The 26,847-nt window shown below is 40.4% G+C and overlaps 1 protein-coding gene across 4 annotated transcripts in view; it reads left to right on the top strand.

Annotated features, from left to right (window-relative positions):
- LOC119894352 (UPF0606 protein KIAA1549L-like) overlaps nucleotides 1-26,847 on the top strand; it is a 112,430-nt gene that overhangs the window by 19,663 nt on the left and 65,920 nt on the right. For all 4 annotated transcript variants that reach the window (XM_038707052.1, XM_038707054.1, XM_038707056.1 and 1 more), the window contains exons 2-4: nucleotides 18,822-19,583; nucleotides 21,630-22,424; nucleotides 23,786-23,901. In XM_038707052.1, the coding sequence (XP_038562980.1) occupies nucleotides 18,822-19,583; nucleotides 21,630-22,424; nucleotides 23,786-23,901 (1,673 nt within the window). The remainder of the gene's footprint in view (nucleotides 1-18,821; nucleotides 19,584-21,629; nucleotides 22,425-23,785; nucleotides 23,902-26,847) is intronic.

Consider the following 26,847-nt stretch of genomic DNA (forward strand, 5'->3'; position numbering starts at 1 on the left):
CCTTACATGAACATCGCCATGTTGCGGCGTCAACAGTTGGAAATTTTCAACTCACGAAGGCCTTCGCGTGAGCTGAAAATTTCCAACTCCAGCAAATTTTCGCAGGTTCTAATCGCCTAGATGCCACTAAATCTTACACACTTCAACTTTAAATCCTTCAGTGTTTTAGTTGTAATGTTTCTGGGACAAGGTAATGGTTTCAAAGGGCAAACCCATCACAGAAATAAACAAAAGCAACTAGTACCCATCAGTTCACCTTATATTACACATACATACACTCACGTGAACACTTCCACAGCGATCCGTCATCATCGTTCATCGTAGAGTTGCTGTCACACAAGCAAGGCCTCAGCAGCAGGTTGGCTGTAGGAAATGAAGCGAGAGATGGGATCTGAGCTGACGTATATGTGTGTGTGTTTCTTACATTTGGATGTGTTTCCTGTTCTATGAATTTTCTTATACAAGTCTGTCTTTGCTCCTGTGCGAGTGGTCCTCTGTTTTTCCACGTTTGTGTGTGTCACTCTGCTTGTTTGTGTGTTCATGTGCATGGGCGTCTGGGTTTCTGTGTGTGCGTGTGTGTATTTGTCTGTGTGTGTTACTGTCCCTGTCACTGTATGTGTGGCTCTGTCTTTGTGTGTGCCAGTGAGTAAATGGATTTAGGCAGATGATGTAATAGTGTTTGTCCCCTTGTGTGTCGCTCCACATGAGCAAAAGGCTCAGGAGTCCAGTTTGTGGCACACACACACACACACACACACACACACACACACACACACACACACACACACACACACACACACACTAATGTACAGTGCATGTGTGTGTGTCTGTGGTGGGCAATCACTAGGTGCATCTTGTTAAAAAAAGATGGGAAGGTACTCAGCTTAGCAAAACTATAATCCCAGAGTGCAGTATTTGACAAATTGACAAATTTAGCTGAGAGTTTTTTATGGTTTATTCTTAGACAGAGTGTATGTAAATCAAAAGGAAAGCTGCGGCCGATATTGAAGATGGATCTTTATTATGTTTAAGGCCGTTTTCGAGGCCAAGTGGTGTGTATTTTAACAACCATTACAGCCAATAAATAAAAAATAAATTAGCATAATTGAGGCTGACATCACGTATTGCTTTGGATGAAATAGGCGAAATCCTTCATCCTGAACCTTCATCAGGCTTCTCAGTATTTTATGTAATCTTGCTGTGTTCCAAAGAAATGTGTACCATACTGCTATTTATAAAATACAGCTTTCTTATATTTATTTTTAATTTGTTTAGCTTTCTGCTTTCCGTTTCAAACGTCCCACAGTGCAGCGTATCCACATGTCATGCAGAAAGACCAGTTTAGCGAGCAGATTAGAAGACATTAGATAACAGAGAGAATCAATTGACCTTTGCTGCTCCCATTTTCTACAGCAATGTGGGGAACATTTTCCATGACGTGCGGATGATGCCACTGTACGGCGTTGTAACCAACAAGAGCTTTAGCCGTGGTTTGAGAAAATTAAATTCAAAATGGATGTAAGCCTACCTTACACAGTAAATTAATGACGGAATAATAAAAGTGAAAGCTGTATGCACTATTTTACAAGTCGTTTGAGATAATAGAATACCTAAAAATCTGTACGTCATTTGGGAAAAACATGATTGTTGCCCAGGGAAAAAAATCATCCTGTAGAGCCCACATCATATTTTGTATATTTTGTAATTGTTCTCCAATTGTCTTCATCATTGTGAAACTAAAACACAACACATGTTGACACTATGCTGGAGTAGAGTTCAATCCATCCTATAATAATATGTGCTGCTCTCATAGCAAAATACAGTGCCAAGAGCATGTGGTCATCAATACTCTGGAGGGAATATTCGGCAACAGAAGAAAATTTACTCAGCAAACACAGTGACATCTGGTGGCTTGTAAATCGTAAAGCCGCCACACCTCGCCATTAATAGTTTTAGTCTCGTGTGTGGAATAATAGTCCAAGGATTTGTTAATATTACACCTGTCCACGTATAGAAGTACTGAATTAAATATAGATGTTATTGTGCAAAAAGCCTAGATAAACGAAAGTGCTTTACAAAGCACCAGTGACGTTTGAAGTTGGGCCGAGTTTAGCCCTGACAAAACTTCTAATTACTTACTTGTGTACGGAAGCGCACTGCACTTCATTGCCTTTTTATTTTGACTGTGTTTACATATACGTTGCTGCTGATTGGGTAACCTCTCTGACGCACTCACCAAATGAGGGAAAACAAAGGCTGTTGTGCACAACTGCACATCTTTTTGAGGAAAGATGTCATTCAACCCGGACGCCGATCTCTCCTCGTGAAAAACTTCCAAAATCCATAAGCTGGTTAGCTAACTAGCTACCAAGCTTGCTCATGGAGGTGACAAGGGTGAATGAAACACAAAACAAGACAACAGCCCCCTACAGACAGTGTTAGGGCTGACCTATAAATGGGATGGCTTTCAGTACTGTCACAAATACAGATGGTCGTCTGCGACGCTGCTTAAACTATCTGACATCATCTTCAACTCGACAACGCAATAACCCCCTTCACTGTTCCGTCAGCTGGTAAACAACACACAGGAGCTTTAGCTGCAGCCTTTATTCGCTGACATTTACAGCTGAACTTCACTGCTCGCCTTTTCCTCTGCCCGGCTGCATTCACCTGCCGCTCTCTCTCTCTCGCTCAGCCACACACTCACTATGCACACAAAAAGGAGCGGCTCGATGAAGACTGTGAGTGGTAGGGATAACGTTACAGGATTGGTAACAGTAAAAAATGCCTTTGGCCCTGTTTGGGAGTATTTTGGGGTTTGTCGTAATGATAAAGGTGAGCCAGCCAACAAGGACGAAGCTGTGTGCACATCTTCTCCGTTCAGCTCACTGATGTGTCGGTATCTGTGTAATCAGGTCCTCCAGCAAGAACCTGTTGAAGAAGGACACTTGGTTCCTATCTATTCATTATTCTATAGACCATAAGTATTCATGCAGTTAAGAGTATTTGGTGAATCCACTTCTACAAGCAAGTCTCAAGGAAAGAAGTGTCGGGAAAGAGGTTTTGGTGAATAATAATAAAAAAAAAAACAATCTCCAGTGGTGGAAAAAAGTTGACTTAGTCTTCCATGTTCTTGAACCAGTAATGGTAACATCACACACCATAAAAAGTTAAACCTCTTTTAAGACTCTCTTCCAAATTCCTGCAGTGAGCCTGCAGGCTTGTGTCCGGAGTGACAGTGCCATAATCTCCCTGCTCCATGTGCCATGTATACCATTTGAATAAGATGCAAATTGTTTTTGCTTCCTTCAAATGCTTTCAACTCCAGCCACCACTCCTGCTGGGGGAATATGCTTAAGGCAGCAAGTGTGAAGACCCCTATGGTGTCTAGGATTATAGACGATCCCAATGGCAGGTGGCAGTTTGTGAGCCTCCACAGTTGAGTGTGTTTGAGATGGTGAAGATGTCGCATTTCATCAAAAACCAATGAATAGCAACACTGGAACTGGACACTGGAATTGTGTTTTTTTCTGTCTGCATTAGTTTATATTTTGGATTTGCTGATTATTTGGAGTTTTGCACAACTGTAGTGTTTCCTCTATATGCATTCAGGAGTGGCGGTGCGCGGTGTGTCAGCTTCTCAAGAGCAAGAAAAGTCTGTTTGTGGTTTCCCAAATGTTGGGGGAAAAAAAGTGAAGCCTGTTTGCGCCAGCTAACATCTCCCATCCCCTTCAGACTGCGCTGCGCTACAGTAGTCTACGTCTTTAGCTGTATGTAACTTAACATTAGCTCAGTTTATAGAAAGTAACTGGAGCCGTATTTTATTATTATTGCAGCCTATAGCTCTGTCCTGTACAGACTGGTTCATTCTAAATTATTTTTCAGTTTACAGATGGATAGAAAAGTGGTTATTGGGAAAAGAAAGGACGGTGGTGACTGCAGGAGCTGAGGTTAGTAAAACAAAGTAGTGATGCAAACTAGTCCTTTTAAGCTAATGGAGAGACGTTTCTTTTTGGATTTTAATGTGCAAATAAATTGCAGCTCAGAAGTGAGGAGGTTTCTCATGTTGCCTATTTTTTATATTTATGTCTACAGATAAATGTCTAAAGCTGTAAAATGAAGACACAAAAGGCCATGTGAACAATCATATCTATAATGATTCTGAGGTCATATTAACAGGGTTTTAGGGGGTGATGTCCAAAACATGCTGTGCCATAAATGTAAAATCACTGTGGAGAGCATCATAACCAACCAAATAACTTTCCCCAAATCTAAAGGTTGTAGTTCCTCCCCAGTAGACTGGTCTTTGGGTGTTGTTTATTTATTATCTGCTACTATCTAGCTTTTCCAACTGTTTGTTCAGAGATCTGGTGAAAATAATGGCCCAAGATGATGTGAAATTACATATTTTTCATTGGAAAACATACATTTTTCCACCACCAAAACATTCATCTAAAGCTCACATAAAACGGGCAAAACACTGAAATTTAATTCTAATATGCATCGCATACTCACGGACACAAAAGCAATACTGCTGAGACATGTTGTGTTGGGGTTTTATATTCAGACATAATACGGACTACGCGCACAAAAATCTTTTTTGCTTCACCTCCGCTGCTACAACTCCATCCTAGGGGAAACACTGAACTGTATAGTAAAATATTACACAAAACAATGTCGACAGAAATATCAGCGCTCTAAGAAAGGGTGTGAACTCATGTAAAAAAAAAAAAAGAAAAGCGTAGGCCCTATTCCACTTGAAGGGAGACTATGCAACTTTTTCTGAACAGCATCGACTGGGTCCATGGAATGGAGACCAGGACCACTGCCGGGTGATGGGATGTTAGTCAATGCGAAGACATGGTGTAACAGTAGCACAAGTTAAATGTTTAATCAAGTCAGCAAAGTGACTCAATAATGTTAGTAAAAGAGTAATATCTGTGTATTTGCTACCATAAGCTACTGGTCATACCAGACCAAGTAAGGCTGTTACAGTTAAACTGCTGAGAGTGAGCAAGGATGTGTTTAATTGCTTATTTAACTTCTTTATTTTGAATATCTATAATGCAACAGGCAGTGTAGTGTGTACGGTCAATTATATGTTTCCATCTGCGGTGCTTTTAATGCTGTGTATCAGATATCAACAATGACACACAAAATGCCTGAGAAGCTGTCAAAAAAAAAAAAAGTAGATTAAAAACAGATAATCAGCTGTTATGGTGAATATCCTCTCTACTGTGTGTGACGCAGTTGGTTCAGCATCGACCAGTGTTTCAGGGGGTCATCATCAGACAGTACCTCCGTCCCACAGCACTACAACACTGGCCAGATGGGAGGTTGCTGAACACAGCTACAGCTTTTGCTTCAGCCAGCTGGGGGGGTGTTGAGAACTGTTTCGCAATGGATGCAGAATCTGTCGCCTCTCTGCTTCACAGCCTCAGTCTGCTCTTGTCTGTACATGAATACAACTAATCTCCATCCCTGCTGGAGATTGAAGATGTTGCTAACAAATATGTTCAAGCTTCCATCTTTTTCCATAGTAGCTTCCTAGAATTGTTGTTGTTACTGCCTATCAATCAATACGCTTCTTGAAATACCTACATTTGCCTTGTGCCACATGCCCTACTCTCTCTGCATGTCATCTCTGTAGTCTCCTGAAAGCTTTTAACGTAATACAAACAATTTTTTTGAGAAGTATATCAGACTTATATCAGCACAATTTGAAACATATTTTAATCCTTACAGTCAAGGTTTGTTTTTTGTCTTTATGTCTGTCTACGCTACTGGATGGTTGCTTTCTAAGTCTTGGTAAACATGGATCTTTATATAGCCATCGCTGCGCTGCTGTGGCCGTGACGCCACTCTGGTGTATGTACATTGTGTGTGTGTGACAAAGGACAGACAGCGGAATAAGTGGAGATAGAGTGGTGTTTTGTGTACGTGTCTGTTTATATCTGTGTATAAAGGGAGAAAGTGGAGATAGAGCGTGTGTGCCAGTATCCGTCTATTTTTGCCACAGAAAATGTGCGTCTGTCTGAGTGTTTGTGAGTGCCTGTGCTGGAATCTTCTTCTACGCCTTAGAATAAAAGTCTGCTGGCTTTTGTGAGTTTATGTGTGTGCGTGTTGGGCGTACACGCGGCAATAAAGGTCCTTCTGCTCATGTGCGTGTGTACGTGCACGTCACAGCAGCCCAGGATGTCTCCCCAGTTCTGTTTATGCTAGACTGGCTGACCTACCCAGTGCCCCAGAGCTGTCACATGACTGTGTTAGCCAGTCACACGGGACCCTGTGACAGAGCAGCACAGATGAGGTGCCATGCTGCCTTTGCCTGCCTGTGTGTGACTTAATTATTGCATGACTGCATACGTATTGCCTTACTGATATTTTACCTACTTTGTGTGTGTTGGTGTTGTAAAGTGCCTTTTCCACTTACTGAACCTCTCTGTGGGTAAAAGTGTGTGTAGAGGGTGTGTGCCTACACAATCATCCAAGGGACTCCTTCAGGTAAACTCCCCTTAGACATTCAGGTTGTTCACAGCTACTCTGGTTTCATTTTGATTACTGGTTCGCATCGTTCGTCTGTCCTTATTTGCTGTCACAATGACCATAAAATTACATATGCTGTTGTTTGGATTAGTAAAGTCAAGTCCTTTATTTATATAGCACATTTAAATACAACAGGAGTTGACCCAAAGTACTTTCCAAAAATACAATATTCACAAATTAACAAAGAGTATACACAATTGTGTATCCAAAAACACAATATACACATTAATATAAGAAATAAGGAGTACAAGGTTAAAATCAAAATCAGAAGTAGTAAAATTTGAAACTTAAAAAGAAATAGAAGAATAGCAACCAGGAAGTCTAGCAGTCTTTAGACTAATATTATGACGCTCAACAAGGTTGTTGAATGATGTAGTAATTGTCTCTTATTTGGTATACCTTTAAAACAAGCCTAGGTTCTTTATGAAAGAAGTTACACTTTCTCTTACATATAGAAAGTTAAATTCATAAGTTAATAAACACACATCTTGCTTAATTCAACCACTCCAGGGCTCGGCTAATAAAACCTAGATGTTGTTATGTAACTGACATTACTGGGTCAAGTCACTGACCTCTACTTGTGCTACTGCTACGCCACGTTTAACGTGTCAGAGACAGGAATTTTCTTTTCATTATAATCAAGTAAATGCACAAAACCTCACCAAAGCACATATTTGTTGTTCCCTGCATGTGGACCTATTCCATTGGCGCTCAGTTAGGTTTTAAAAGCTAGGCCAAAGTGACTGCTAAAGCTAAATGTACACTGTTGTGTTTTAATGAACTAAATTGATATACATTTTAAAACAAAACTTAAATCATTCTCAGATTTAAGTTGAGATTGTAGTGATCATTGTGGAAAGATGTCTTTACTGCAGTAAATAAATGTGACATCACCTTCTGAAAACTACTAATTCATCTATCTAATCTAACTCTTATCAGCCTTCAATAGAAGCAGGAACAGCAACAAGTGCCTATCTACCCAACAGGCTTTTGTAAGCTGGCCATGTCTCCCTCTGCAGTAAGCCAACCCCTGGTGATGAACACACGGCACCAAGAATGTTGATCCCTTCAGCCAAGCAACGAACTAACGGAGTAACTACAGCAAGGGCGTAGGTTTCGTTTCAACATTGGAGGGGACACATATTTAGTGTTAAACACTTCATTTCCTGCATGCTGCAATTTATGATGGAAAAAATTTCACTATGTAAAGGGAAAGACTGAATACAGGTGGCAAAATATAAATATATAACACACTGAACAAAATTATAAACGCAACACTTTTGTTTTTGCCCCTATTTATCATGAGCTAAACTCAAAGATCTAAGACTTTCTCTATGAACACAAAAGGCCTATTTCTCTCAAATATTGTTCACAAATCTGTCAAAATCTGTGTTAGTGAGCGCTTCTCCTATGCCGAGATAATCCATCGACCTCACAGGTGTGGCATATCAAGATGCTGATCAGACAGCATGGGTATTGCACAGGTGTGCCTTAGGCTGGCCACAATAAAAGGCCACTTGAAAATGTGCAGTTTCACTGTATTGGGTGGGTCCAGGGGGGTCCAGAGAAAGTCTAATTTTGTTCAGTGTAGAATATAATGCAGTAAGGCTCTCAGGTATTCTGTATTGCTTTCAGTTATGTATTTTCACCTGTAAATCAACTTTTCTTAGTTAACATCACTACCTCGGCTGAGCCAACACAAATGCAGGCATGATTTAGGCTTCCCCCTCTTTTGTGTCCTTTGTTCGGGGAAGTAACCTCTTTAAATGTGCTTGTGGCACCTGTTCACGGCAATGATAAATTAATTCTTTTTAATACAGTTATAGTTATAGTTATAAACTCCTGGACTTTAATAGCTCTTGTGTTTCATCAAGTTTTCTGCTCATGTTGAAAGCTTTCTGCACATTAAAAATTGATCCCACATATCTGTGTTCTCTGATATTTAAAGAATAAAGTTGTAATATTTTGAGAATATTCCCCTATATTTGCCGTATTATCCTACTCTGCTGTACGTTAGCTTACATTATTGCTCTACTGGTGTGGTAGTATCCACTTCAGACCTACTGACAGACATAGAACCCTGTTTGAGACAAGTGTAAACCATTCTGACTAGGCATAAATCTCACTACAGATCCATACAAATGTTAACTTTCAACAACTCTGATAAAGTGCCGCTCCCAGCTGCTTCAGTGGGAAGCACCAAACAGAACTAAGGTGTCTCCAAGCGAGGGGGGCACAGAGACAGCAGCGACACATAGCTACCGATCAGAGGAAAGTCCCTGTGGTCCCTATCTAATTCATGGCCCATGATCTACAGGTTTCTTAACAATATAATCAGTCTAATAGGCAGCAGAACATGTTAAAGCCTCCCCTGGAGCCAAGCAGGAGCAGGCAGCAGCCAGGCAGCCTAAAGAAATGCCAGACAATGCCAGATGCCTGATAAGAAGCAAAGCCAGGGAGCTAGATACCAACCAAGCAATAATAGATGTCCCAACAGACTGCCCTGTATTATTTTGCTTCCTGTTAGGCACCTGGCAGCTTGCAGCCGCCTACAAGGCAATATTATTATTACTTTACCTCCAATTTTCTGACATTTCTGGAATGCAGTGTGATAATAATCTGCCACTAACTGTTTGACACCTGTATTTATTTTGACCACCAACAGTGCGGTTCCACGTTAAGGAGACCTAAATCACTTGAACTGCATTTTGTATTTTGTTGAGCTTCCCTTGAGGCACACTTCTGTGTCAGTTTTTCTTTCTGATCAATGTCCAACATCTTCTTATATAAAGCCTTACCTTCCTAATGATCACAGGGGTCATTGTATCTGCAATGTACTGTGAGACCCACTGCCTTGTTATACATAGATTAACAACAACTGAAATCAAGGAAGCAGACTGTAGTAGACATTAGTTTATTTTAAGATAAGGACATCTGATTGCCAAAACATACTTTTTTTTCTGTTGTTTTTTTTTTTGCTTTTGATGGCCAATGAATAGATGTATGTGACCATGCTGTGTTCAAACAAAATCAAGGACTGAACTGGAATATATTCTAGGTGGTTTGTTGACATAACAGTATGAGAGAAGATGACGACATACAGAGCTGGTAGGATGCCCTTGAAACAACTCAAAAGGTTTTCATGTGTGACTTTTCTACAGTGAATTACTTCAGGTTCATTCAAGGAAAATCAAGTGTACCTGAGCAACTGATTTAGTACGTTTCTATATTCATTGTATGGCCCTGTGGTCTAGATCAAGGCATTGACCACAGCGATGTACAATGTCTAGGATGTGTTTTTCATGTGAAGTCCTTTATGACGTTTGGTGTTTGTTACTCCAAGCACAGAAAGAAGATTTTACTTAATTTTACCCATGCATATTTGTTGAAAAAAATCTTTTTTAATGTTCTACCTTTTGTTTGTTAAGTGATCCACTGTTTGGCATCGTGTTTGTTCTGAACATAAAGAAAAGCCACAAATAACCTGGTTTCTTCAGTTTTCACTCAGGAGCAGCTTTTAAACTTAATTATTTGACATTCATCATGATAGTTATTGATATTCTATTAAATTGAATTGAAATTTTTTATTAACATTGTTCGTCATATTACCCCTCCTCTGAAATACTTTGAAATTTTGAGCCCCATAATCCACTTTGCCATGAGTTGCCGTGGCGTAGTCCATATGTTTTATTATGTTGTTGATGGTCTTCACCATAGCAGAGCATTTCGTCAAGTCAAGAATCTGCTTTAAAGTTCACATCTCAGGACATAAAAATAGTGATATCTTACTTTCAGTGTTTAATTTTTTGTTATATAACTTTTTCAGTATTCAGATTCAGTTTGCTGAACCCCTGTGGCAATTAAAAATCCATGTGTGGAAAAAGTGTAATTTGCTATATAGCGCGTGGAGGGTTGGGTATTTTGATGTAGGTCAATCGGTAGGGGGGCAAACCAACTAATCTATTATTTGCTTTGTTTTCATCTCCACTGACCCTTGTTAATAGCATATGTCCGCTATAACTGCAATATAACATTTTAATGAATAATTCTCTTGGAAGGAAATACATTCACATGACAGCAGACATTTTGTTTTAGTTTCTGTTGTGTTACTTGTTCATGAAGCCAACTAATCCTCATTATTCCCCAGTGATCAGAATGTTATCATGACAGATTAATAAACAATTTACTGGACCATTTATTATTTATCTTTGAAATGGTGCCAAAGTGTGTTAAGCGTTTTCATCCTGCCATTAATAATAATGGCTGCCTCTCACCATAAGCTGTGTAAATGCAGGGCACTGATTCCACTATAGGTTGGTCTTTATCTGATATCTGTACTCCATGTGATCCTCTGGAAGCCAGAGACGATAGCTGTTTTTACGTATTTATTAAATAACATGAATTAATTTTGTGCTCTGCTCACCTGCAAAGTTGAAAGTTGTTGTGTGAAATTGATAATGTGTTTATCTTGATAACACTGTAGCGCCTTATTACTGCTCCCTGACGTTACAGCAGTATTTCAGGGCGATGCACGTCAGGCAGGACAGACGTCACGTAAGCATAGAGCTCTCTGTCGTCTTCTTTATCTATGGTAATGGTTACCCTGGTGACAGCATCCCTGTGGTTGCTGTGGAGACCCAGCATCAGAAGCAGCCCTGCTGTCGAGCTGAACAAGGCTGTTCATTTATTGTTACTTCAAACAAGTTCAGTCTCTGTTTCTTTTCATCTAATGATCGTCCTGGCATTGGTTTGTTGTTTTGGTGTATGAGGTTGACATCTTATATTGAAAGCAACTCTATTAAGTTTCTTTAATGCATTTAGGCATAAAATAGGTATATGCTACTCTGAGAATTAGCATATTATAAGATGTCTCTTCTCCTTTTTTTCTCTTTTCTCTTTGATTTGAAGGACATTAGGTTATCAAAGCCTTGTTACACTGAAAGTGTCCTGAAGTAGAAGCTGAACATGGATGGTTCAAAAGGCTCCTAGGTTCTTAATTTGTTCACTGTGAAACATGTCTAAAACCTGAGAGGCATTTTTCCCTTACTTTTTCTGTCCTTCTATTAATTTCCAGTCAATACAAACTGGACGACACAGAGCTTGACACAGCAATTATTTTATGTTTGGGACTGAATTGACCCAAACACTGAAAATGTTCAGCTTAAGCAGCTGTGAAAAATGACATTTCAGCTTGGCATTCTGTGACTTTTTGTGCTCCCTCCACCAGTCGAAAGACCACACACACACACACACACACACACACAAAAGCAAAAACCTACTCAGTCTCATGGTACAGTGTGTCGATGGCCTGTTGAAGGGGGGTAAAATAAGGATTAAATGATTCAACTTTAAAACAGAGTGCATAAAAATAGCTATTTCTGATTTTACAGCATTAAGTAGATTTTATCAGAAACATTTCTTCCATGTCAGGAATAGTTTTGCAAATGAACTTATAGTAAAATGTTTCAGTGATTGTTCCTATCAGTCTTACGTGGCATCAAGTTGAGCTCAGTGGAATGTTTATGTTTATGATGTGTAAAAAAATTTTAAGCATTAATTCTGTAATTGTGATAGCCCGTTCTCATCTCAGGGCGTCCAATACCAACGCTCTCAGAAAAAGTGACAAAATTTAGTTATTTGACGCCAAAGGTACCCTTTAGCATCTGTGTGAGACGCACCGGGTGCGTCTTGATAAAGGTGTTGACAGCCCCTCGAAGCCCCTACCCTTACCATAACCATCAGAAATATTAGTACCTAAACCTAAGTCACTGACTTTATGCATGTCGACCGGCTAAGCCTCATGGCCGATGTGCTAACAGCTAGGGTTTGCCTCCCTTGTGTTGCTGCAACGTAGCAAACGAGTGCGTTTCATACTGATGCTGAAGGGTACCTTTAGCGTAAAAAATCCTTACGCTTTGTCACGCTGGCTGAAAGCGTCAGTTATGACGCATTGAGATGAGAATGCGTTGGATATGTAGACCATGGATGTAAACCTTAAAACAAGTAAATGAAAACCATACTTTTTAAACATTAAAAAAGAAACAACCAAAACAATGATGGCATGTTGCAGCTACTGACTCCATTGTACTTTTCCTAACAACAGACAAAGAACTGCAATATTTCAAGCTAGCTAGAAATTCCTAACAGACAGAGCAGTATTGCCTTAGTGATTCTCCTGAAATGTCTTCAATACTAAGTAAAGTTGATTTAATAAGTTAAGTATTCTGTTTCTTCTGTTGCACTGTATACGCTCATAATGTATTTCATTGCTACTTGGAGTAGGTTGGCGTTAATGTCTAACTTTTTTCTGTAAACAAATGTGCATCAGTCTGAATTCATCCTCTTTAGCTGCATGTTGTGACAGTATAACTTTGCAGATAGGATAGCGTGCATACATGTAATAATGCTAGTGATATACAGAGTATTTTATTTACATTTACATTTTACTGCACTCAAATTGACACCTTAGTCTCACATCTGGCTTTCTGATATCAAGTCAGGCAACCCCAGGCCAACTGTCATGTCAGACTTAAAGCAACTCTCTGTGATGTCCCAGGAGAAACCACGTCAAGTGAAGTAGAAGATGATAGGTTGAAGTCTTTTGTTTTAAGCCAATGTAAAGAAATAGTAGGGTTTCAGCATCTGAGGTGTTTGACTCCTCATAACAAGTAAATGTAGAAATATTTACGTGTTATGCTTCATTAGTGAATAGACTAGACTAGTAAACTGCACTAAGAACTTCCTCTCATCAAATATATAGTATTTTTATTCCTCTATGCCTGAGCTCCTGTTTCTCACCCCACTGTGCACTAGCTTTCCCCTTTCAAGCACTACATCACTTGAAGACGCTGACAACATACATATTAGTTTGGTGGAAACTGCAAAAGCCTCCCTCACCCCAGAGTGTGTGTGTCCCTTTCAACTGAATTGATGATGCAACTTACAGAAACCGAGGTGCTTCACCATCAAGCAACAGCTGTTCCATCCATCCATCCATCCATCCATCCATCCACTATGTGTGTGAAATGGATAAATTGGCTGTGACCAGATTATGGTAACCGAACCTTGGCTAGGCTTTGTGGATGTGAATAAAAAGCAATCATGAGAAAAATGTCAACTAGCATAATCTTAAAGTTAACTATTAAACCTGCAAAAATGTACTGCTTCTTCATATTCTCTGTTTATTTGCTATGTTCTGTTGCAGTCACTTCACACATTGGGTAGCTGTTGTCGTCAGGCAGATTTTTCTCACTTTTGGCAGTTCTTCTGAGCATTACATTTTCCCTTACCTCTACTCACTATTTCCCCTCCAGAGAATAACAACATTCAGATTGCTGCTACAATGCTTGTGTTACATATGGAGATAAATTATGATGATGTCACACTTGGACACGACTTGCCTTATGTTGTCACGTCTTCCATCTATCCATCGATCCTGACTGATACTTTGTGCCCTTCCTCACACAAATAGATGGTACTTTGGTGCTGTCAGAGCCTGTCAAAGCAACAGTCCCGTTCATACTGATCTGAAAGCAAATATGGAAACTCATAACCCACTAAAGACTACACTAATGAACTTGAAAAACACCTCGGCCTATTTATTTAGTATAGACAAGACTTAGATTACTGATTCTCCTTGCATTATCATCCATTGATCTGTTTCCCTGACCAACCATCCGTTTGACAATCCATCCAAACCGTTTTCTTTTCTCGCCTCCACACAGACAGATGGATGCCCTGAATAGTTCCAGGAAATGGTTACATGTCCATCCTGTTGGATGGCCACTCAGTTGGACAAGACCTACTGGCTTGGGACCATTCTTACTCCCACTGAGTCTCGTACTACATTGACCATATCAGAGCTTTGCTACCAGCACTCCAACTCTAATCACAAAGGCTTTAAGTTTTAAGGGTTAAAAAAGTCAGTTATTTAAATGCATTGGCAATGAAAAAAGAATGACTCCATACACACATGGTATGAAACTATGACCTTTATTTGCCTAGCCTTTCAAACATTACATCTGCCTGCTTTGTCTTCTTGATCAAACAATAGTTTTCTTAATATTCAATAGGTCAAATAGCTGCACATAGTATTTGTAGAGCTGGGCTTACTCACAAATTTTAGCCTCTATTTTAGTTAATTGTTTTGGTTTTTCATATTTACTGTATGGTTCAGCCTGAACCGCTCTCATAAGCCTCCCATAGTAACCCATATAGGTAGCCATTTCCAGTACAAAAGCTAAGACATCTGTATCATAACTGCCCCGCTTGAAAGAGAGACTACTGTAATTATGGCTAGTGATAAAAGTTGAGTTAATAAGCTAAACAAAAATAAGTACTTTAGCTTACTCCAAATGTTTTGGAGTTGGTTAACCAAGGAAGGAATACTGGCCTCGACTTGTTTGGAACATGACTCAGTGGGATGACCATGTTGCTCTGTCAGCTGGATGCGCTACCTGAAGATTGCTGTTTCAAGTCCAGCACGGACCACTGCCGTAGGTGCCCTTTAGCAAGGTTCCTGAAGCCCTAACTGCTGGGTTAAATGCAGAGAACAAATTTCCCCTCAGGTATCAATAAAGTATATGAAAAACATAGTATGCAGTTGGCAGCCATAACAATTGTGTATGCTAATGGTATGTCAGGCTATCTTTCTGTGAGGCAGTACGGCATCAGCTGTGCTTTGAGCAGTTAACTTTCCAATATTTGCATGTACTTGTGGAGCTAAATCACTTTCAAATAGACACATTTTTTGTTGAGTGTAGTCACACACAGAAAGGGGCACATTTTACTGTGAGAGAAACGTGAAATTATCCTCAGAGGAGTATGCCCCTCTGGACAGGTTAGTAGAGAAGAGTGTGCCTTGTGCAGTTTACCACAGCTACTCACATGACAGACATTGAAACTGGAATTTCAAATCAATCAGCTTCTTCTTTGAGGCTGCCGTCTCACAAAGTTTCCTTGTGTAGCTTTTAGATAAGACATGAAGCTATGCGTAGCAACTTTTGCAGCCCAAAGTGCTATTTGGGTATTGCTGTTAACTGAATTCCTGAAAGTTTAACAAACTTTCACTAATAATATGATGCCATCTATCTGTACACACTTTCTTCTCTGTAACATAAATGAATGGAGATTGTGAAAAATATTTTGCAGGAGGTTCAGGCATTGTTAGTGTGCAGCTTTCAGCACATTGTGTTATTTTGTTTTTTTTCACATGAGGCTGGAAGGTTTTCTGCCACCATTACCAACAACACCATTTTGCTTGAACTAATGAGGTGATTCTACAGTGTCTTCATTATTGTGAATCATGTGACACTACTCTGTACTGCAGCCAAATCTAATAAATTAGACAAGAAACTCTGGTGTAGTTTTGTAGAGAATCGTGCCCAGCACAGCTCTAAGACGGAGATTAAGACATATTATTTTTCATCTGGCCTGTTTAATAATAACTGTAATGAAAACTTGCCAACAGTTGGCTTGTTGGCAGGTTCAGCTAATCATGCTCTCCCTCCTCACTTTTCCCTCTGAGCTTCAGAGCTGAGAACCAGTTGGCTCAGTACCTTTCTCACACTTCCTAACCACCTGTCCTGCTCACAGTCAGGGTGGCAGCATGGATCTCTGCCACCCTGACTCTACTTGGCCCACAGCTCCAAGTACACTAGACAGGAGGGCAATGCCATGGCCATAGACCACAGACCACAGACCATAGACATTTACCACTATATAATCACAGGCACCTGCGATCAGCTAATCTGAATGGGGAGTAAGCTTGTAGTGACCTGGCAAGGCTTTACAGGGTTGTGCTGGCATCTCCAGAGATTCAGCAGGGCATCAGTGGACAGAATGCCAGCTGGCGAGGCACTATGGTCAATACACAACATGACTGTGTTTGTCTAAAGTCTTGTAAATGGCCAGTAGTGCTTTGTGAACCATATCCATGTGACGATTCTCATAATCTGCTATTGGATGAATGTTCTCACACGGAAATAGGCAAAAATGTCCTGTTTGTTTTGTCCAAATAGATTAAGCAATTCTGCTCTGAGCCACATTTATCCATCTTTAATCCACACTTTCTGTTCTACCAACCAACCACCCATCCATCCATCCATCCATCCATCCATCCTGTCCATATTTGTTCTCAGTGGAGGTTCTTCTTTCCTAGCGTTTTGTCAGAGGTCTGATGGTAGAGTCACATATGTTGCTCTCAGCCAGAGCAGGTGGCTAGCTGTTGGAGGAGAAAACACTCAAAATGGTACAGTCCTTCCATCCATTAAACCATCCACCGATCCATTCATTCATTCCTCCATCTATCCATTCATCCTTCCATTACTCCAGTCAAAATAAATGATTCCTAATAGGTATCCACACACATGTCCCTTTTCTCAAAGCTTGGTATTGTTAGTTAATTGATATGCACAGTAGTTGCATCAGCATTTATTCCCTTTCACACTACCAACAATGCAAAGAAACAGTACATGCTGACCAAGGGCATCACTTTGTGTTGAAAAGTGGTGGGGACATGTCCCCAGCGTCCCCAGTGTAAATGACACCTATGATGCTGACAAGCTGAAGTGGATCTAGACGAGAGGAACTGCTGCAAAAAGAAATATGGCCTTTAAGTAAGTTTAACAAGAAGTTGTGACAGTACTCACCCTGTGTTGTCAAAGTAATTGTCCCTGCCGTTTCAGGCTTTGTCGTTTTCTCCTCTTTTAAACTGACTAATGGAGCTCTGGATGTTGTCACTAACAGACAACATAGACCATGAAGAAGTTGACATATAGATTGTCACTGGATTAATCTCCTCTTTTAATGACATTTATGAAATGACATCCTATAACAATGAACAGATTGCTCAGTGGTGGTGGTTAATAGCAGGGTGGTTGAAATGCTTTATAGCAGGTGCCCAGAGGATATACAGCAGCTAAGCACAGAGCTGGTTCTGTAAAGCCTCTCTTGCTCAGTATCACTGTCTTTTAATTAACCAGTCCTCCACAGAGACATGGGGAGTGTGGGAAGTGTGCGACACACATGCACATTTAACACATTTGCATGCTGAAATGAGTGTGCGCTTAAATAACTCTACTACTCTGCCTGGCACTCGCTTCCCTCTTATGATATTTTACGTTGAGAACAGAAGAAACTGAACGACAACCTGGAGTGAAGCCAAAGCAAAACCTTTCTACTTCAGAACAAATGAGCAGATGCAATAAACTGTGTCACCCAGTGGAGGCAGCCAGCGATCCAGTCAGACGGTCAGCCTTGTTTTTTCTCATCTTTCAATTCCACTAAAGCAAGGTGCCTTTGAGATTGAATGTATTAGGCAGGATAATCGCCTCAGTCTGCCAAACCTTCAGGCTTTGTTGAGGCAACAGAGAAGATGAAGACAGTTCACTGCATGGAGACAAAGGCTAAATGCTTAGACTGGATGCTATCTTTGGTGTTCCATTTTCATGTATCTGAATCATTTGGTGTCGAATAAAAAAAAAAGTAAAACACAAATGACTGCATAATACTGTCGTTAATTATAATAAATTAACTCACACCAAACTTTGCTTAGAAAATATATTTCAGTCTCATCAGTATTGGTCTGAGCTATGAGCTCAGCCTGAGCCTGAGTGGTTTGTATGTTCTAGGAATAATAAATTCATAGGCTCGCATGGCTAACCTAACAGATCAGATTAGTATCTGTGAAATCACAGCTGATTAGGGTGTGTGTGTGTGTGTGTGTGTGTGTCCTAATTTATGCACTCTGGAACATCTAAATTAATTCCCTATGCTTTATCCTCTAAAAACATAAGTGACCTACTTTAGACATTATTACTATTTTTCCACAATCTCAGTTTTAGAGGGTCTAAATCCCTTTGGATATGTGTGTGCGAGACAGAGGAGAGAAAGAAAAATAATGTGTATGTGTGCATTTGCCAGAGAGTAGAGGAGAAGTGTGTATGCTCTCACGATGAGTGTGTGTGAGTGCAGGCAGAGCAGTTTTAAATCGCCTGGCAGCGGGACAGTTGTGGCGGCATTATGAGGACTTCAGCTGTGTGTGTGTATGTGTGCGTGCGTGTGTGTGTGTGTGTGTGTGTGTGTGTGTGTCTGTGTGTGTATGTTTGTGTGTACGTGTAAGGGCACATGATAGATGAGTTGAACAAAGAACTGAAACTGTAGGACAGAGGAGTCAAAGACAATCACAATGTTTCTGCTACCCAGAACTCATTAAAAACTGTTTCTGCTTTTTCTTTCATCTACCCCTCCCTCCATCTCCCTATTGTTTCCTACAGCTGAGGGAGGTCACTATGAGTCAATGAGACAGGCTGTCTTGCCTCTCGACCCCGCTTCACCCTCCAACCTTTCAGCCACCCCCGGGACTGGAGACAGAGCTGGGGCTAAGGACAAAGATGCAATGGATGGCACTGACGCCGGTCCTGGAGCTGGACCCGGAGCTTTGCCTAAGGGTAAAGTGTTTGCTGAGGCCAGAACAGCGGTTTGGATTGAAACAGAAGCAGGAGCACGTGCTCTGGCGGGTGGCAAAGTCTTTGCAGAGGCTGGGATTATGACGGGAACCGGCGCCTGGGCTGAAGTCGGTGCTGAATGGAGGCCGGTGGATGCGGAGGCGGGTGACCTGCCAAGCATGCCCAGGGACCCTACTGCCTGGCTGGGGCAGCAGAGGCTGCAGACGCGTGGAGAGGGCCAAAGAGAGCAGACAGGCTTCTCATCAGTCCCCACCATGCTGGCAGAGATGGCAGAGCTGCAGGCACCAGCATTAGGAAAACCTTTAGGACTCCTGTCTAAAGCTGCTTGGACCAAAATCTCCTCTTCATCGTCATCCAAGGCCTCCTCCTCCTCTACAACAAAAGCATCCTCTTTGCCTTCCTCCTCCTCCTCCTCGTCTACAACAAAAGCATCCTCTTTGCCTTCCTCCTCCTCTTCCTCGTCCTCCTCTCCAGCCAATAACAGAGACAGTCAGACAGCAGGACCACACAATGTCTCTCTGGTTGTTGTCAACAGCAACTCTTCCAACAGCAACAGCAGCTCCAGTTTGGGTATGGCGCAGGGTTGTTTAATGACATTGCCATAATGACAATTAATGTCATTTTAACATTTTCACAGTGTAATTAATCTTTGACTTAACACCTCCCCCAAACAGCGATTGGTCAGTCATTCTCAAACCAGAGAACCGATCATTCTCTGCCAATTACAATAATATTTTAATTAGATTTTTTTGTATGGCACTATTCAAAACCAAGTAACAAAGTCTAACCGTTCAGAGCTTGAAAAACGTGCAGCAAAATCAGGTAACCAGTGCAAGGCAGCAAGGATTGGTGTGATGTGACATATGTTAGGATGTTGACTTTTTACCTGTTTCATGCAGCTTTAGCCTCAGGCTTTTAGCACAATATCATGTGCAGCTATCACATACGTATTTAGACATTTTACAGGGTTCTCATTTAAAACAAGTCAGCAAGAAAGATTTAAAAGTCATCTGGCAGGTAGACATAAAGTTCTCAACCAACTCACAGTTGTTACTGAGTTATTTAGCTAGCTAGCTACAGTAGTGAAGTCTGTCTTAATTTTAGCCAACACATTTGACGTCTTTTTCGTCTTAACCATTATCATCACAATGTAATTTTCAGCTATCATCATAGCCTAAACAAACATGATCATCATCTCATCGCCCGCATCATCATTTTGTCACCACCTTTATCATATTGCATCATCATCATCATCATCATCCTCATCCTCATCCTCATCCTCATCATTGTCTTTGTCTTCTTCTGCATCCTCAACACCATGTCCTGTCCCATTCCACTTTCTTCATGTCTCCCCACTTCCTGCAACGCCATCATCCCAATAACAGTGACATCATCTACAAGGTAATTCCTCCACATATATTTCAGCTTCCAGCTGAAAAAGAATGAACAGAAGCTAAAGTCCCATAGCCCAGTATTTCCTATCAGATCAATACACTCGCAATACAATACGTCCTCGTGTGCTGATGTGAGGGGAGGAGAAGAGAGAACTGGATCTCTCTTACTCTGACAGAATTGATTGCATCCCTCTTGTTCACTCCAGCCTCCTTTAAACGTCTCATCGACAGTGTCTCATGTCAGTATGTTGTCTAGAGAGGATTTAGATGGATTATATGAACCCCCGACATTACAATACTTCTCTGGTTTACAAATTGAAATTAGATTTCTGTCTCATATGCAAAACTGAAACTACCGCTCACTTCATCCCTTCATGTATTTTAAATTGACAATAACCTCCTCATCGTTCTTGTTACTCATTCACGAGAAACCCTCTATTCAATTAACCTACCAACTGTTTCATTTGCATGACTTTCTTTATGTTTGGCTCCCTTTTCATCATTGCTTTAAGTGTATTTAAGATGCACTGCTTTACATTTTGTTGTTAAGAGATAAAATGCATCTGTGTCAAGGTAGAGAATAACTAGGCGATGCGATCTTTGCATCTTGACTGCACTGACACTTTTTAAAAAATCCAAATCCAATCCAAACTTTAGGGATCCATGTCATAGCCAGGTCTAGATGGGAACAGGGTGCAGGGTTAAATTAAGTTCAGACAATACAACATTGCTATTTTTCCACCTCATTGCTAGATCCTTTTCTGAGCATATGGCTCTATCATATAGTCTCATGTCATATATATTGAAGGATATGGCTGGCAATATTCTAAAACTCTCTTATTGTTAACAAATGCCATAAAAAGACCAAAACAATTAGACCAAAATCTCTTTTTAGCTGTTGGTTAATACACATTTACTCTTGTGTGTATCTGTGGCAGAAGGATGGTGTTTGTGGGATTTACTCAAAATAAACTAGTGTGTGTGTTCATGGTGATAAAGGAACATGTCTCCCCAACAGTGTAGCTCATTGATGTCTTTTTAGTAGCTTTGGACAGTAGACACAGAAAAATATTCTATATCAGGCTTCACAAACAGTACTTGTTAATAGGATCAATTCATTGTTGGTTTTGGTCTTTTCAGGGGATTAGTTGACAAATAAAAAACATGAGAATATCATTAGATCTATTTTCACGTTGACTTCCAATTGTTTTCCTCCCTGCAGAAGAGTCAGTGAGCAGCCTGCCAGCCTGGGATCTCCCCACTGTCCCCGAGTCGCTACTGTCCACAGTGGGCGACCACGACGTCACACTTCCTGCCAACGTCACCAGCCCTTTCTCCACCCACCAATGGAACACTACCGTACCTGTGCGCACCACAAACACCTCACGGCACGCAACCACATCAACCACCACCATAAACACATCTCTATCACCCACCACCACCACCTCGGCTTTACCGTTATCCACCACGGCTAGAACACAAACACCACTGGGATCCACTACCGTTTCTAACAGCACAAGCCAGGACACTGTGACCAATGACAGCCTTCAGCTGACGACAGTAACCACGATGACGCCCTCAACGACCACTCTTACTGTGACCTCTGTTGATATGATGACACAGACGGTGACCACTGGGAGAGCTGTAACAGTACCACGCAATACCACTACTGCAACAACCACTCAGCCAATCACAAGCCTCAAAATGACAACAGCGGCTACAACTCAGCCTTCAACCAGCACTACAACCACACCTGCCACTACTACCACCACTACTACAGGCCCCCCAACCACCACCACTACTCCTCCAACCACTACTACACCTGCAACTACTACTACTGCCACCACCACTACTACTACCACTACAACCACAACAACAAAGGTACCTGCTACCACTGTGTTCATCCCGGTCCAAACCACACCGCCTCCCACCACGACCACAGAGCCTCCGTCCAGTACCAGTGCAGAGGAAAGTCCTCTACCATGCAATGTGACCGAGAAGAACTGGGTCAGAACAGGTACGAGACTAATCATTAGGATTAACCTGGAGTAATCTTAATCATTTTAGACATGGGAGGGAGATAAAGAACAGAGAGTAAAAGGAGTAGGATGAATGGCTAAAAGATCAGGGCTTTCTCCATAACAACAATTTGCTGTTACTTCAGGTACTGCAACATACTCAATATTATGTAAAGGCAGACATTAACCATTCTTCTGGAAACATTATTACAAGTAATGATGAATACACGTAAAATGCCATTTCAGAAGCCCAGGCACAGTGTACCTATTATTTGTACAAGAAGTAATTACATGCACACAAATTAATTAAAACTTGCACAAAAGCAAGGGCACATTCTCCTTGAGTGTACACTCTATCATTAATAGGAAGTGAGAGACTGTAGCCTTTGATTACATTTACCAGAGATGTGATAATATATTACTAAGGTCTTTACTGGGGTAGGCAAAGTGATAAGTGAGGAGACATTTAACCAAAGACCATAGGTGTCATTTACACTGGGCACGATGGGGACATGTGCCAGTTAGAAAGGTTTATTTGCACATTAAGAAAACATGCAATGCAATTAAAATATAGAAGAAACAAATGTGCATTGTCCAAAAAAGTACCTTAAACTAAAAAAAACAAGCTACTGATTATGAAATGACCCAAACACGTGCATGCAGCAATTAGTAACTTTAAATACTTCTTGACACAGTTTCTATTTGGCCAAGTTTTCCATGCTCTCCCTGTGACAACTACAAAAAAAGAGGGAAGACTAAATAATTTTTGTGTTGCCTCAGCAGGGATGATATTACATGAGAAGAGTTGATTTACTGGAGAAACAGATCTGGAAGCTATACAGAATGCCTGCAATTATATTTATATATTTTGAAATGTCATGTGCTACCTTTCCCTTTACATAAATAAAAACATTTCCACCATAAATTGGTGCAGAGACTTTCACCAGAAGGAAATGAAGTGTTTAATGATCAAAATTTCCTGGGGGACGTCCCCCCAGACCACCAGCTCATGTATCTCAGCATGGAGGATATCTTTAAAACACTGTTTAAGGATCTTTTTAGTCTCGTTCTCGTGAACCTAATATTACATAAGGAGATGTCTCGCGAGCTAAGTCTCTCTTCACACCCCTAATCTGAGCCCCTATGTCCCCACCACTTTTCAATATAAAGTGACACCCTTGCCAAAGTCTAAAATCCTGTGTCCATAGGTCCTTATCTATCCTAATTAAATCATATTGTATTGCATTGTATTATTATTTGAGGCAATCGGTATGGTCAAAGTGAGAATGTTAGCAAGCTAAATTCAAATACATAGTGGACAGTCATTGAGTCAGACTTTTTATAATTATTTCCTTTACAGTTCTGTCCATTGAGCTGCGTAGGAACCGCCTGGACCTGATCCTGAAACAGAACCTCTCTAAAGGACTGAGCCACGCCCTGCAGAGAGCCCTGAACGACTCCACAGCCTATGCACAGGTCAGTGTTTCTTACAGATTCAGCTATAGTAACCACAGGTTAGTGGCTAATAGCACAACTCACCGGCTTGTAACTACACGTCAACAGCCAGTAACCACAGGTCAGTGACTAGTGAACATGTTAGGAATTCATAAGAATGGTTGAGAAGTAACTACACGCCAGGGGCTAGTAAACATAGATCAGTGGCTGATAAAACACAAATCAGTGGCTAGTAAATAAAGGTAATGGTCTAGTAAACGTATGTCAGCGGCTAGTAAATAACGTCCAACGGCTAGTGAACACATTTCAGTAGCTAGTAAATAAAGGTCACTGGCTAATAAATAAAGGTCAGTGGCTAGTAAATAAAGGTCATTGGTTAGTAAATAAAGGTCATAGGCTAATAAATAAAGTTCATTGGCTAGTAAACACATGTCAGTACGCAGTAAATAAAGGTCATTGGCTAGTAAATAAAGTTCATTGGCTAGTAAACACATGTCAGTGGCTTGTAAATAAATGTCATTGGCTAGTAAATAAAGTTCATTGGCTAGTAAACACATGTCAGTACCCAGTTAATAAAGGTCATTGGCAAGTAAACACATGTCAGTGGCTAGTAAATAAAGATCATTGGCTAGTAAATAAAGTTCATTGGCAAGTAAACACATGTCAGTGTCTAGTAAATAAAGGTCAGTGGCTAGTAAATAAAGTTTATGGGCTAATAAACACTTGTCAGTGGCTAGTAAATAAAGTTTATGGGCTAATAAACACTTGTCAGTGGCTAGTAAATAAAGGTCAGTGGCTAGTAAATAAAGTTTATGGGCTAATAAACACTTGTCAGTGGCTAGTAAATAAAGGTCAGTGGCTAGCAAATAAAGTTTATGGGCTAATAAACACTTGTCAGTGCCTAGTAAATTAAGGTCATTGGAAAGTAAACACATGTCAGTGCCTAGTAAATAAAGGTCATTGGCAAGTAAACACATGTCAGTGGCTAGTAAGTAAAGGTAATGGGCTAGTAAACACATCAGTGGCTAGTAAATAAAGTGGGCTAATAAACACTTGTCAGTGGCTAGTAAATAAAGGTCATTGGCAAGTAAACACATGTCAGTGGCTAGTAAATAAAGTTTATGGGTTAAGAAACACATGTCAATGGCTAGTAAATAAAGTTTATGGGTTAAGAAACACATGTCAGTGGCTAGTAAATAAAGTGGGCTAATAAACACTTGTCAGTGGCTAGTAAATAAAGGTCATTGGCAAGTAAACACATGTCAGTGGCTAGTAAATAAAGTTTATGGGTTAAGAAACACATGTCAGTGGCTAGTAAATAAAGTTTATGGGTTAAGAAACACATGTCAGTGGCTAGTAAATAAAGTGGGCTAATAAACACTTGTCAGTGGCTAGTAAATAAAGTTTATGGGTTAAGAAACACATGTCAGTGGCTAGTAAATAAAGTGGGCTAATAAACACTTGTCAGTGGCTAGTAAATAAAGGTCATTGGCAAGTAAACACATGTCAGTGGCTAGTAAATAAAGTTTATGGGTTAAGAAACACATGTCAGTGGCTAGTAAATAAAGTTTATGGGTTAAGAAACACATGTCAGTGGCTAGTAAATAAAGTGGGCTAATAAACACATGTCAGTGGCTAGTAAATAAAGTTTATGGGTTAAGAAACACATGTCAGTGGCTAGTTAATAAAGTGGGCTAATAAACACTTGTCAGTGGCTAGTAAATAAAGGTCATTGGCTAGTAAACACATGTCAGTGGCTAGTAAATAAAGTTTATGGGCTAATAAACACATGTCAGTGGCTAGTAAATTTAGGTCATGGGCTACTAAACACATGTCAGTGGCTAGTAAATAAAGGTCATTGGCAAGTAAACACATGTCAGTGGCTAGTAAGTAAAGGTAATGGGCTAGTAAACACATGTCAGTGGCTAGTAAGTAAAGGTAATGGGCTAGTAAACACATCAGTGGCTAGTAAATAAAGTTTATGGGCTAATAAACACATGTCAGTGGCTAGTAAATAAAGGTCATTGGCTAGTAAACACATGTCAGTGGCTAGTAAGTAAAGGTAATGGGTTAGTAAACACATCAGTGGCTAGTAAATAAAAGTCATAAGCAGTTCATTTTGTATCTAAATCTAGAGTTGTCTCAGCAGAAGTAAAACACTAGTACAGAACATTTGCAGAAATGGTTTTCAGCGCTTTAGCTTGCTTTGCTTATAATATACCAATTTTACATTCAGTATACTCACTACCAACTACCAACAGGTCTGTACGCTCTTGATGTAAATTAGAAGACCACAAGTGGCTATCTGCTTCATTACACTGAGAAAAAGAGCTTGTCTATCTGATGCTAATAAGATAATGTAATCTTTACATTTTAATTTCGCCACAGTGTTGGCTCTTCACATGTGCAGATGTCCTATTGTTGAGTGTGTCATCAGATTACAATTTTCTACAGTATTCATAATTTTTTCCTGCTGCTCATTCACCTTTCAAGGACTCATCGGAATGGTGCTAGAGACGATCAGAGAGACGTGACTAATGCAGTCAGCGTGGGAATAGAAATAACCTGTTGAGTAGTCAGACAGTGTTTACTTAGAGAGGTTATTACACACACACACACACACACACACACACACACTCATGCACACTCTCTGTCACACAAACATGGAAATGGAAAATTAATCCAGAATAAATTATTATTTTCCTTTTCACTGCGACATAGCAATGCAGTCAAATGATCTTTCTAATCTGTTGCTCTATGTGAAATTCGTCCAACCTCTCCTATATTCCTTATGAACGGAGTCTATTTCTATTTCTTCTTCATCTTCTCTGTCTCTCTTCTCTCCCTGAAATAATCACTCCTGCCCTCCTCTGTCAATATTTACATTTCTCATATTGCTCCCTTCCTCCATCTCCCCCATCTGATTACTCCCTAGGTTTAAGTTGATTGATTTTCTGCCAACCTGTC

The sequence above is a fragment of the Micropterus salmoides genome, unplaced genomic scaffold (assembly GCF_014851395.1).
Source record: "Micropterus salmoides isolate LMB-PRFRI ecotype aquatic unplaced genomic scaffold, ASM1485139v1 Ms_hic_scaffold_8, whole genome shotgun sequence".
Classification (NCBI taxonomy): domain Eukaryota; kingdom Metazoa; phylum Chordata; class Actinopteri; order Centrarchiformes; family Centrarchidae; genus Micropterus; species Micropterus salmoides.